This window comes from Pseudorca crassidens, chromosome 1, assembly GCF_039906515.1.
Source record: "Pseudorca crassidens isolate mPseCra1 chromosome 1, mPseCra1.hap1, whole genome shotgun sequence".
NCBI lineage: Eukaryota > Metazoa > Chordata > Mammalia > Artiodactyla > Delphinidae > Pseudorca > Pseudorca crassidens.
This window is the reverse complement of record NC_090296.1, coordinates 113390724-113404939: the sequence shown is the minus strand read 5'-3', so window position 1 is coordinate 113404939 and position 14216 is coordinate 113390724. Positions and strand designations below refer to the sequence as shown.

General features: G+C 35.5%; 1 protein-coding gene across 2 annotated transcripts in view; it reads left to right on the top strand.

Annotated features, from left to right (window-relative positions):
* Positions 1-13596, top strand: part of CLPX (caseinolytic mitochondrial matrix peptidase chaperone subunit X) — a 35894-nt gene extending 22298 nt beyond the window's left edge. For both annotated transcript variants that reach the window (XM_067750558.1, XM_067750547.1), the window contains 8 exons: positions 213-389; positions 758-922; positions 1756-1844; positions 2822-2986; positions 6467-6766; positions 8397-8489; positions 9980-10086; positions 11862-13596. In XM_067750558.1, the coding sequence (XP_067606659.1) occupies positions 213-389; positions 758-922; positions 1756-1844; positions 2822-2986; positions 6467-6766; positions 8397-8489; positions 9980-10086; positions 11862-11952 (1187 nt within the window). In that variant the 3' untranslated portion in view covers positions 11953-13596. The remainder of the gene's footprint in view (positions 1-212; positions 390-757; positions 923-1755; positions 1845-2821; positions 2987-6466; positions 6767-8396; positions 8490-9979; positions 10087-11861) is intronic.
* Positions 13597-14216: the final 620 nt, after the last annotated feature.

The following is a 14216-nucleotide window of genomic DNA, read 5'->3' as shown; positions in this document are numbered from 1 at the left end:
TTTCCTTTGCTTAAGGTTCCCTGAATAATCATTGTGTATTGTACATTTGTCATTAGATAATTTGAGGCTTTCTTCCTTTATAGGTAAGGCAAAATGTCAGAATATTTAAATTTTTTCTAAATAGGTGATTGGTTTTAGATGTAGGGTTTTATTGGGCATTTTTTCAGGTAAAATCAAATGAAGCTCTAATAATTCCTTTGGCATTTTTTCAGAGTTGCTTCAGATTGCTGGAATTAGTCCACATGGTAATGCTTTAGGAGCATCAATGCAGCAACAAGTAAACCAACAAATACCTCAGGAAAAACGAGGAGGTGAAGTATTGGATTCTTCCCATGATGACATAAAACTTGAAAAGAGTAATATTTTGCTGCTTGGACCAACTGGGTCAGGTAAATAACTTACTGAAAAATTACTACTCATTTAAAAAAAAATAGAATATAAATGATTCTGTAACCTGTGTCTTATGACTGGGGGATTCTCACTCTTAAGAGGAACATCTAAGGCCAATCTTATGGTAGTTATAAAGGGCTTAGAACTGAATTTGAGGTGTTGGTATTGCCCTTTAGGCCAGTCCCTAATATCTTAACAGGAATAATGAAAATAGGGTACCATTATATCTGAGTAATAGTAGAGAAAAGATGTAACACTAATTTTTCTTATTATACATTCTTCACATTTAATTTGTTTTGCATTTTTGTAGAGAAATTGTATGACAACATATTTTTAGTAAATTTTTAGTTACTGTTTCTATTTGTAGGTAAAACTCTTCTGGCACAAACCCTAGCTAAATGCCTTGATGTCCCTTTTGCTATCTGTGACTGTACGACTTTGACTCAGGCTGGATATGTAGGTGAAGATATTGAATCTGTGATTGCCAAACTGCTCCAAGATGCCAATTATAATGTAGAAAAAGCACAACAAGGTATGTTTCAGTGTAGTTTGTCCCCAGATATAGTCTGTTGGGGAAGCAGTCTAATAGCAAGAGAATATAATTTTTATTTTGAGTCAAGGAGTAAAATTCTATAATTATATAAAAGTAGCTATGTTAAACATTTTCTAGCATACCAAGGGCCACAAAGTTTGCTTTGCCTTAATGTTATAATATGGCTACTAGGGTGAAAACAGGCTAAATTACTATTCCATTAGATCCTTAATACTATCATTGTTTTTCCTGTTCTGACTTTCCTCTATACTCGTAATGCTGGGGTGGGGTAAGGGAGGGGATGAGGACAAGTGCAGGAGAGTGCAAGATGTATATAGAAACAAATTAGGCTATTGACTTAGGGGATGTCATAGATGCTGCATTTCTCTTTTCCCTATCTATCATCTGTCCTTGTTTACACGAAGAGCTTGACAGCTTCCTGTCCAAATTCCTTTAAGACAAGAATATGGATGGGAAAAAAATAAGCTAAAATTTTGCTAATACCAGCCCTGTATCCACCTTCTGCTTTCACACTATACCTCTATCTCAGCTTCTTAGAATAAAGAACCTGAAAACATTAGTGGGGTAGATAACTATTGTCATAGAGAATTGGTTATCATACCCAAGTGATATTCTATAGAATAAATTATAAAACGTTTGCACAAAATGATGAGTGGGAAAGCTAGCAGTGTATTTTTATAGTATTAAGCCATTGTATATGTTAAGTGTTAAAGATTAAATAACCTTGCTCTCTAGCTACCTAGTCGTTTAAAGCTGAGTTATTTTGTGTATATCTTTTTCATATTATAAATAGAATCCTCCTTAAATTATAGGAATTGTCTTTCTGGATGAAGTAGATAAGATTGGCAGTGTGCCAGGCATTCATCAGTTACGGGATGTAGGTGGAGAAGGCGTTCAGCAAGTAAGCAGTTGAATATTTTGTTCAAGTCCACTAAAAGGAAGGGAATACATCAACCTCCCAAATATTGTACGTTTGGTTTCACATTCAATTAGATTCTGTTTTGTTTATTTCTCCCACTCCAAACTCCATATACCATTTAGTTCAGGTCCTAAGAGAAAGCTGTTGGCGATTTTAAATACCAAATTACCTCTGTTAGGAAATTAAAAATACTTTAAAGAAATAATTGAAATTTAATTTTTGTTGGTTTTATTACACAAAGGCCCAGTTAAACATTTCTAGAGGACTCTTGAAGAAAGTTCTGGTTGTAACTAGACATAAATGAACTATATACATGTATCTTATTCTTTTCACTTAATTAGAAGATAAAATAGAGTTTTATGCCTTATAGAGTCATACTTAAAGTCATAATAATCTATTGGGCAACTTGACCTTTTACTGGTAACTAATTATGACATAAATTACAGGGTAAGGAAACTTGCTTTTGTTTTTTTGACCAAGACATAGACAGGTACAGTCACACTTATAAAATGTGCTGGATGATGTTTTTTATAAAGGCATCTCAATATATAGGTATTCTCAAAGTTTAACACTAGGAGTAGAATAGAATTTTAATTTGCATGAAAGACAAATCTTCAAATATTTTCAAATTTTGAATGTTCCCACCATGGTTGGATAACATCTTAGAGAGCCATAATTCTATCTTTATGTCAGAACTATGTCTTTACCATCAAAAACAACCTCTTGAGTTGACTGTTTCCTGAATGCATCAGGAGTCCTATACCTATTCCAAATAAATTTATGAATAATTAATATGATAGTATATTAGATTTTCATGTTAGTTATAGAAATGGAGTTTTCTTCAGTTATGCTCATTGACCATAACCACATATTATTTTCCCCATTGAATCCCATTACCTAAAGTATAATAAATAATACGCTTATATGATGATGCCATAAATCATTTATTCTTTATTTAGGGCTTATTAAAACTACTAGAAGGCACAGTAGTCAATGTTCCAGAAAAGAATTCCCGTAAGCTACGTGGAGAAACGGTACAAGTTGATACAACAAACATCCTGTTTGTTGCATCTGGTGCTTTCAATGGTTTGGACAGAATCATCAGCAGGAGAAAAAATGAAAAGGTAAGTTTTTCTGAGTGATTACTAGGAGAGAAAGCATTTGAAGTTAGAGGATGGACCCTCAGTTTCTAATCTCATATCTGCTGGCTGCCAGTTGTGGATTTTTACGAGTTAGGTTTTCTTAGAGTATACCAGAAATATATGCCTAGTTATTTTTAAAATGTCATAGTAGTAGTTTGGAAGATTTCTAAATATCATCTATATATGGGCATTTTTAAAGTATAACTTTATGATTTCAATTTTATATTTCATCTAAGGAGTTTTTTATTATTTGAGGTAGCTGCTGTATCAATAAAAATTCTACTCATTTCTCTTGCCCAATTCACTGGAGCCCAATAAAGAGCTTGTCTCCATTGCTCCAGCCCATAGAGTCTTCATAGATCACTGCTGACATGCACAAATGGAGGAAAGCAGTTTGGAGGTTGGGGGAAGGGTTGTGATCCCACCTAGTTTTATAGATGTTTCTTAAACATTCTTGTAAGCCTTGATTTTAACTGGTACTTATTTTTTCATATCCTCAAAGTTCATGCCCAGTACCTGTTTATTGATTGATTACGATAAAATGTAATGTCAGCATAGTGGCAAGAAGCCCAAAAACATGCCTGTTTTCCATGCTTTTGTGTTTTACATAGTAGCCACAAATGATACCTTTTATATAATATATTCTACGTAAATGAATATATCATAGATCACCTCTTTGCTGTATTGTTTGCTTTAAGTCTCCTTGGCCTTGCATGTTTAGTAGTTTACTTTAGCTTTTAGTTTAGTAGTAGTAGCTACTAATGTAGTAGTTTAGTAGTAGTAAAAAAAAAAAAAAAAACGCTGCTAATAAATGGTTGCCTGTGTTAATTCTTTTGCATAGCCTAGATGAGAAACCTCTTGTACAGATACTAACTGAGCCAGGTAGTGCTGTTATTCCTCAATAAGGTTAGATTTTTATTTTTCATATTAGTTAATTTATGTTTTTCTTGCTTTTGAAATTCTGTATAAATTAGCCTAACAAATTAGAAAGACGAAATTATTTCTTTGTGTGTGCGCCCAAACATGCATGCGTTTGAGAGAGACAGATGGGGGAGGGTGGGGAAGAGAGAGAGAGAACTTTATATTCAAAATTCTGTAACCAAAGCCAAGGACCATGTTCTTATATTTATTTATAATTCATACTTCCAAAAAGAATTTGAAGCTAGAAACATTTAGAAAAGAACAATTAAAAGTATTATTAGTAAAGAGATCAGAAACATGTAAAAGGAAGGTTTAGGTCATTTCAGCTTAGTGGAAATTAAGTCACTCTGTTTAGCTTTGAACTTCTTAATGAAAAGTAGGGAGAAATCATGAGCTAGTTTTTATTGCCTGAAAGAGGAAGGGTATGATGTCTTCATGAGAGACAAAGATTAAAAAAGAGTTTTTCACTTAGATTTTTTTTTTTTAATTTATTTTGGCTGTGCCGGGTCTTAGTTGCAGCATGCAGGATCTTCGTTGTGGCATGTTTAGTTGCGGCATGCAGGATCTTTAGTTGCAGCATGCGAACTCTTAGTTGTGGCATGCATGTGGGATCTAGTTCCCCAACCAGGGATTGAACCCGGGCCCCCTCCATTGGGAGCGTGGAGTCTTACCCACTGGACCACCAGGGAAGTCCCTGTCACATAGATTTTTAGGAAAAGATGACAGAGACATAAGAGAGTCTGCAACAGTGATTTTATAGAGGATTAAACACATCCATTTGGCTACTGTTTTTACCAAACCTCATTGAAAGCCAGGAGTACAATATAAATAATATACCTCTACCTCTACCTCTTTCCTAACCATATGAAACTGCTTGCAGTCTTAAGTTTTATTCCTATTGCCTTTGCTCATGTCCTCCCCACCTCAGTCCAGTTGGCAAATATGTGTTCATTTTTTTTAACACAATAAACATTTATTTCTTGCTCAAACAAATCCAGAAGTGTATTGGGTGGTAATATGTGTTCATTCTTTAAGACTCAGTCTGTCAAATGATTAGGCAATTCCTCTGTGAAGACTTTCTTGGTCACCTCCTACCCTCTGTCCCCAGTATTTCCTCTTTTCTTTCTTTCCACTGCTGTAGTTTCCTGTACAGTTGTCCTTCATTGCACCTATGATGCTTTAATATCTTCATGTGTTCTCACTGTAAATAAGTCCCTTTAGGTTAGGATAAGGGCTGTCTTCAGGTTTGTATCCTCAGTGTTTTATAATAATGCTTAATGCTTAATAAATGTATATCCATATATATAATAAATATGAGTATATATATTTATTACTATATATGTTTATATTGTATGTATAATAAATGTTTAATATATGTTTAAATTATTGAATGAAAGGTATTTTGCTTTCTGATACACTAACTGTCCACATACACAGCTTAGAGTATCAGGAATGGATTTTTTTTTTAATGAATTAATTAATTTATTTATGGCTGTGTTGGGTCTTCGTCTCCGCGCGAGGGCTTTCTCTAGCTGCGGCAAGCGGAGGCCACTCTTCATCGCGGTGCGCGGGCCTCTCACTATCGCGGCCTCTCTTGTTGCGGAGCACAGGCTCCAGACGCGCAGGCTCAGTAGTTGTGGCTCACGGGCCTAGTTGCTCCGCGGCATGTGGGATCTTCCCAGACCAGGGCTCGAACCTGTGTCCCCTGCATTGGCAGGCAGACTCTCAACCACTGCGCCACCAGGGAAGCCCAGGAATGGATTTTTAACTTAGCTGTTTTCTCATATATCATGTACTTGTTCTTTTGACAAAAGTTGTATGACATATCAAAATTAAACTGCGGACAGTTGCCTGGAGTATAGTTCTTTTATATTGACTAAAGCAAGATCCATACACCTTAGATAAACAACTTTTTGCAGCAAAGTTACCATTTTTGTTTGATGTCCTTACATGTTCTTTATAAAATCGAAATTATTCTAACTCATAGGATGTTCTAACTCATAGGATATTCTAACTCATAGTATGCAACCCCAAATCACGATTTTAATAGAATGCTTAGCAATGACTTAAGACACTTGTGGATAATTTTGTTTTAAGTCTGCTTGTTCCATAGGCACTATTCCTGTTTACAGTATTACAAAACTGACTTTGGTTACAAAATAATTACTATCTCTGTTTCCACAGTTCTTGCACATTTTGGAAGCCACACTAGTCTAGAGGTCTCAGAAAAATCCTGCAACATCATTGTATGAGTTCTAAGGGACTTCCCTTCACAGTTCTTACTTACCTACTTTTACTAGTATTCATTCTTTGAGAGTTGGTTAGGTTCTCAATTCTGAAGGCAGATAGACCTGAGTTTGAATCCTGGCTTTTACCACTAGCAGCAATGGTACTTAACCTCTCTAAGCCTTTTTCTTCGTTGTAAAATATAAATGATAATACTTTCTTCTGTTGTGAAGATGGCATGAGATATGCATGTAAAATGCTGAGCACGATGCAGCTTTATTCTGTTATTTATAATACCTGTCTTTTCTTTGGCAGTATCTTGGATTTGGAACACCATCTAATCTGGGAAAAGGCAGAAGGGCTGCAGCTGCTGCAGACCTTGCCAATCGAAGTGGAGAATCAAATACTCACCAAGACATTGAAGAAAAAGATCGTTTATTACGTCATGTGGAAGCCAGAGATCTCATTGAATTTGGCATGATTCCTGAGTTTGTGGGACGGTTGCCTGTGGTAGTTCCTTTGCATAGCCTAGATGAGAAAACACTTGTACAAATACTAACTGAGCCACGTAATGCTGTTATTCCTCAGTACCAGGCCTTATTCAGCATGGATAAGGTTAGATTTTTATTTTTTATACTTACTTAATTTATGGGTTGTTTTTTTTTTTGCTACTGAAACTCTACATATGTTAGCCTAACAAATTAAAAAGCAATACTTTAAAAAAAAAAAAAGCAATACTTATCTGGAATACCAGCCTATTCCTCACTAAATATGGATCTAGGAATCAGGGAAGGCACGTTGTGTCATATTAGACACTTAGGAGTTGGCTTTATTTTTTTCTTAATTAAAATTGACATTGTAGCTTAAAGCCCAAGGATATATATAGAGAGAAATTGTGCTAGCAGCCTACCCCTAACCCCTCAAGCCAGGCACACAGGATTGTCTTTTCAGCCTTGATATTCTAAATGCTTTCATTGTGACATACTAGGTATACTTTTTTCTAAAGTTAGCTCTCACATCTACTTCTCTGCAGCCAGACACCTGGAGCCATATATCTAATCAGATAGCAAATGTTTGGGTTTTCTGAACCTAGTGTCTCAAAATATCAGTCTCCTTCTCTCCATTGCCATTGTCCCTACCTCAAGTCAGTCTCCTTTATCATTCTTCACCTTGACCCATGCATTTACTTCCTAATTGGTCTCCCTATCTAAAGTCTGTCTCTGACCACCACCACCAAAATATTATCATCTCCCACTTTACTTCCAGAGTGGATCTTTTTAAAATTATTGAACACAGTGTTCAACAAATATTAGATATTAAGTTCTTAATAAATACTTAATGAATAAACACAAAGCTAATTATTTTACTTCCCTCCTTAAAAATCCTTCAGTGGTCCCCTAGCCTTATTTAGATGCCCCCACTTTGGTGCTCTCTTAGCACCATGTGCAAACACTATGCTGTAAATGCTCTTTTGCTAATTTGTCACCACCCAATACACTTAAGTTTCTTGAGGGCAAAGGTGGTGTCTGATTCATCACTCAGTTTCTAATATATAAACACACAGGGGTTCAATAAATGTTGAATAAAGCCCTAGAAAATCCACGTTAATGTAGAAAACCTCTTCAAGGACTAAGGACAAACTTGAGATTCATACTGAGACCTTCCCATAGGTTAATTCATAGAAACAAGTGCTTTTTGAAGGCAAGGTTCTGAAGCACCGTGAGAGATAATTACCTCACTTAAATTTTACATTTTCTGGATATAGAAATTAATAAACAAAAGTTGTTTAATACCAAGATTTTATAAAATCTGATGTTCCAAAGTATTTTGATTTTGGGAGCGTATATTAACTTCTCAATAAGTTTTGGAATTTGTGGTAATTTAGAGAGACTTGTCTGAAGTTTTACCTTCGTTCTATAGGATGAGAGGGTTAGTAACACTCTTTAAAATGAATATTTTCCAGAAACTAAGTTATAGTCTAAAAATGCTTTAGTCTGAAAGGGGATAGTGTCAGTCAAGACACAAAGATTCTGACTCTGTGTTTCTGAGTATTAGTGAATCAGTGTACTTAGCTCTCTGGAACTTATTTCTTTACCAGTAAAGTCAGGGCATTAGTCTCTTTTTGTTCTAAAAAGACCAGTAATGGTGGTAGGTAGTAATAGTTAGTAGATCAAATACTGCATGGTTATATTAGGAAAATATCATCAAGTATTATCTGAGTTATTTCTTTTGAATATATTTGTAGTGTGAACTGAATGTTACTGAAGATGCTTTGAAAGCTATAGCCCGATTGGCACTAGAACGAAAAACAGGTGCACGAGGCCTCCGGTCCATAATGGTAAGTTGGCATAAATTTACAGAAACTAGATTATTTCTTGGTCTGAATTTTGAGAATACTAAACCTCGATGTTTTCCTCTGGAAATACATCCAGAAAATTGGTCTAATATTTTTTGTGATTTTTTTTTTTTTGGTCACAGTATATTATATCTTTCTTTTTCCTAAAAAGGAACTTCAGGGTGTTTGCAACAAAGGACATACAGTTAATATGATTAATGAAATAGAGGAAATCAGGATCATGGGAAGGAGAATTTCACAAAACTCTACATAGGCCTTTTGACTTAAGCTCCAGAGTGCCTTCTCAGAACCATTGAAATCCTCATTGTTGTTTTTTGTTTGAAATGAAGTTGTAGATACTGTGGCATTTTACCCCTAAATTCTTCAGTATGTTATGAACTATTTTTATTTTGTTACAAATCCTAGAGACCCAGCCTACTTTGAGTCACCACCCACCCTCTTCCTTAGAGTTCTCACCCCTACTCCCCCAGGTCTGGCTGTACAGTGGGTTACTATTTCCCTACATGCTCCCAAAGCAAGCACATATTCTGTTCTCTGAGGATTTCACTGCTAAATATTACTTCTCTTATCTCAGTAGGACTTTTTTTTTTTTGCGGTACGCGGGCCTCTCACTGTCGTGGCCTCTCCCGTTGTGGAGCACAGGCTCCAGATGCACAGGCTCAGCGGCCACGGCTCATGGGCCCAGCCACTCCGCGGCATGTGGGATCTTCCCGGACCGGGGCACGAACCCGTGTCCCTTGCATCGGCAGGCGGACTCTCAACCACTGCGCCACCAGGGAAGCCCTCAGTAGGACTTTTTGATTAGAGCTACACATCCATCATAATTTGAGATTTTACTCTTTAATGAAGGCCTGGACTTCAGGTGTTGTGACAGATTTATAAGCATGTAAACTAGAAAAACAGGTGATACAGTTGACATTTTTAGAAAATTTGATGTACTCAACCAGTATTTTCCTTAATATGGAACATAATCCAGCCCCTACTCATAGGCAAAACTAGTTTTCTTTAGTAAATAACTTTAGATCTACTGCAGCACTTGAGACAAATGCCTGTTTGAAGTCATAGCTTTGTAGAGATGATTTAGGATTAAATCATTTCCAAATTAAGGATTACTAGTTGACCTCCTTTAGTCATAGAGTATGTCAAGAATGCTTCTGAGTAACACCTGAATCACATACAAAATGAAGGTACAGTCTTTTTGTATGTGCACGGTGACCTAAGTAGGCAGAACTATACAGACAAAAAGCCTTCCCTTATAGAATGACTTCTCTGTGAATTTAGTTAGAAGCTGTTTTAATATGAAGAATATGAAAGCTTTTACATTGACTTTTCAACATTCAGTTACTGGTGCATAACAGGGACTCCATAATATTTGTTGAGTTGATGAATTCGATTGATAACCTGTAGAATACAAGCATTTTATATGTAACCTCAGTTTTCCATGTAATTCATTACTTTTTTTATCTTTTTAGGAAAAGCTGTTACTAGAACCAATGTTCGAAGTCCCTAATTCTGATATTGTATGTGTGGAGGTTGACAAAGAAGTAGTAGAAGGAAAGAAGGAACCAGGATACATCCGGTAAAGTGTATTGTCAAACTAAAACAGATCTAAAGCTTGAGATAGGCTCTTTATTGCTATGGTTTATTGGTCTGTCATAAAATTATATAAAAATCCTTATAAATCATAAACTAATCAGTTATCTCAAGTTTTCTGTAGAAAAATTTTCTGATTTTGGTTTATAAAATATTTTGAGTCTTGAAAATTGATCTTCAAAATTAGTCTCCACTTGGGACTTCCCTGGTGGCACAGTGGATGACTCCACGCTCCCAATGCAGGGGGCCCGGGTTAGATCCCTGGTCAGGGAACTAGATCCCACGTGCATGCTGCAATTAAGAGTTCGCATGCCACAACCAAGGAGCCCACCTACCGCAACTAAGACCAAATAAATAACCAAATAACCAACCAAATAAATAAATATTAAAAAAAAAATTAGTTTCCACTTTTTTCTCCTAAAGGAAGAAGTATCAAAAAAAAATAAAAGTAATCCAAATGAAAAGACTTAAATGAACTTTGCTGCTAATTCTGTAATTTATGAATTACTTGTTTCATGTCTTTCATAAGACCAAAACTTTAAAAAATATTTATTTACTTGGCTGTGTCGGGTCTTAGTTGTGGCATGAGGGATCTTTGTTGCGGCATGTAGGATCTTTCATTGTGGTGCGAGGGCTCTTCATTGTGGCGCACAGGCCTCTCTCTAGTTGTGGTCCCGTGGGCTCTGGCTCTCTAGTTGTGGCACGCAGCCTCAGTAGTTGCAGTGTGTGGGCTCAGTAGTTGCGGAGCACAGGTTTAGTTGCCCCGCGGCATGTGGAATCTTAGTTCCCAGACCAGGGATTGAACCCGTGTCCCTGCATTGGAAAGTGGATTCTTAAGCACTGGACCACCAGGGAAGACCCACATAAGACCAAAACTTTGACGACATAATTTTTCTCTTAGTTGTATCTTATCAGTTGACAAATTTGACATATCTTTCACTGCTTTATTTAACTATTCTAGGGGTCAGTAAACTGTCTTGTACAGGGCTAGATTAATACTTCAGGGCCATACAATCTGTATTGCAGCTACTCTGCCCTCATAGCACTAGAGCTACAGTCCATAAATGAATGAGCATGTCTGTGTTCAGATAAATATTTACAAAACAAATGATGGGCTTTATCTGGCCTGCAGGCTGTAGTTTACTGACCCTGATCTATTCAATAAATATTTATTAAACAGTGTTTGACATTAATGTTACCTACATAAAAATTAGATTTCTGTCACAACATATGTTATGTTTTATGCTTATCTTCTAAGGTAACTTATGAGGCAGTTGATTGGTTTTGAACAACCTTTACTTATTCAAAGAGATATAATTCTCATTTTTATTGTTTAATATTAATATATAAAGGAATTGTGGTGGTCTGATCATAATTTTGACTAATTTGAGTCATATTGGTTTGATCAGAAGCTTTCCATTTCTTTACCATTGACATGCTAAATGTCAAGCATTTTCGTTAATAGATTCTACTTTTTTGCTGGAGGAAAGGCCTTCACGGTTGAAGCCTTGTTGTTGATTTATTTCAGTAAAAAATTTGTTTGGGAAAACTACTTGTAGTTTTTGGTTGTGTGCTCTAAATGTTTCCCATATTTTACCATTAAGCAATCTTAGTATTAGAAGTGCTCTTAATATTTTCCTTCTTTGTGTGTCATTTCTAGCTAAGTGGATTAATTTTTTATTATTCATTTTTTTGAGAAGTTGTGTTTACCCCTAATTCTTATTTAAAAAAACAAAAAACACTGATGGCTTTTCATTATAGGGCTCCAACGAAAGAATCCTCTGAAGAGGAGTATGACTCTGGAGTTGAAGAAGAAGGATGGCCTCGTCAAGCAGATGCTGCAAACAGCTAAACTGTCAGACTTCTGTCCTGTATATAAAGTTTTCCATCTTTTGTTTAGGATCGTAACTGTCTCTACAGTCTGACATTAAAAGCATTGGATCTATCTTGGATATCATACATGGTCAGAAGCTTTTAGGATAAAAATCAGATCATGTATATAATGTAACATCACATTGATTTATACAGACTGACATAACATGGACTTAATGACACAGTGTTCAGAGACAAAATGTACATTATTTTGGTTTGGTTTTTAAAAAATACGCTTTAAAAAAATTCTTAGGAGTTCTTTTAAGCAATGCAGATGTTGCAATAACTGTGGATTTTACAATAATGTAACTATAAATGGGAAAATAAACTCTTTAAAATTGAAGATTGGGGTGCCATTCTTTAGTTTAGCCTTTTCTACCCATGTTTGTTTCCTGAAAATATTAGAATTTTTTTCATCTTAAAAATTGGAACAGGTAGTTTCCAAGTAGTTAAAGATTTCATGGAAAAAGTACCCTGAAGAACCTTATTTTGATGATTTGTTTAGCTGTATTCTTAGTCTTATCCACTAATGCATGACACGAAACTTCCCCATTGGACTATAAAAAAAGGCCATTCTCTTGCTGACTTGTCTGATTTATTTGCCATCTTTGGTCCATTTTAGTACCATGAGTGAGCAGATGGAATTGAAGTCTGCCTTAAATCTTCAGGAAGAGACTACATCTAATTCTAAAAGTAGTATTACAGCCATGTGCTGAGCTAAATAAAATATCCTAATACATTTACCTAAAGTACTTAGTTTTTTGTTGTTTTCTGGTGCTGGATATTTGTCTAATTCTTTGGCTTCATAGAATATTAAAGAAAATCTATGCTATCAGCAGAAGGGAATGTGTTCATACTAAAATATAAGTTATTAACTTTCATTATATAAGAAAACTAAACAGTGGGGGAAATTTGGGGGACTTAACAGTGAAAATTATTTCATTTGATTCCATAAATATTAAAATATGAGTACCTTTTAAACTTTTTTCTTTCCCACTATATTGATAGAAGTTCCTATACTGTTCCTTCAGTTCAGCCTTGTTTGAAATTGTTTAAATCAGAGTACCTTTAAACATTTGTTTTCAGTTTTTAGTTTATAAACTCTTGAGTTTTCCTCTTACTGCCCCCGCCCCCATTTTCTTAGGAAAAGAACCCTAAGCTATTAGCAAATTCTACATCTTGTTGATGAAATTGGGTTTTCTGTGATGTAATAAGAGATGTTAGATATCTATTTATGGCTGGGGTAGGACCAGAAATGCACTTTTGCAAAGTGTTTAAGCCTGGTTGCTAGAGTATAGAACAGAAACTGGTATCTTTCTTGGTCTCCCTAGTAATGGTTGAAGTTCTTCTCAGGAAGTCTTTCATATTATAACTGTTCTTTATCTTTTTCTTACAGCCTCATCATTTTCCTTTTTGTAGAGTGAAAATTGGAGTAGCTACTAAATATATTAAAGGCAGTCCTCCAGAAATGCACTGGGAGACATTTTAGTCACAACAACTTACATTTGGTTTTGAAAGTTAAAGCATAATTGATGTTTTTAAATTAAACACAACTGAGTATAACTACGATTTGTATCTTGAAACTTATTTTGGCATTTGAATAAAACAAAAGCATTAAATGAAAGCCATTGTTGTGGTGTGTCCATAATGCAGTGCCATTTTTAAAAGGACACAGATATCATGAGTGGCTTTATTCTAGAGACTGTTAATCCTGACACATTCATATTCTTCTAATAAATTCTCCTAGTTGTAGATTCCACAGACAAAAAGTCTGTTTATGTTAAACACTGATTGAAAATCCTTACTTAAATATCCTGCATGGGCCCCACACTAGGAATACAGACCAAGCTTTCCAAGAAGTTTACTAGTCTAGTAGGGGAAGCAAATACAAACATCAGTGCATTATAATAATGGAAGTGAGGTAGGTACTAGGTGTGGCACAAAAGGTGATAGCCCAGATGGATCTGGAAGAACAAGTAGGAATTTTCCAGAAAGGAATAATGAAAAGTAAATCAAAATCTCAGAAATGTGAAACAACTAGGGAGATTTAGGAGTTGAGAAATAGGTAACCAGTACAACTTCATGTTACTACTCTGAGAAGACCATTTAATATATTTTCTCCCCTCTCCATCTTACTGAAGACTTTGCCTTTCATTGAGAAACCATCAAAAGATGGAACTCATCTTCCCACCATCAAAGTTATAAATGTATCTGCTTCAGCACCCAACCTTCTCTCCAGTTACA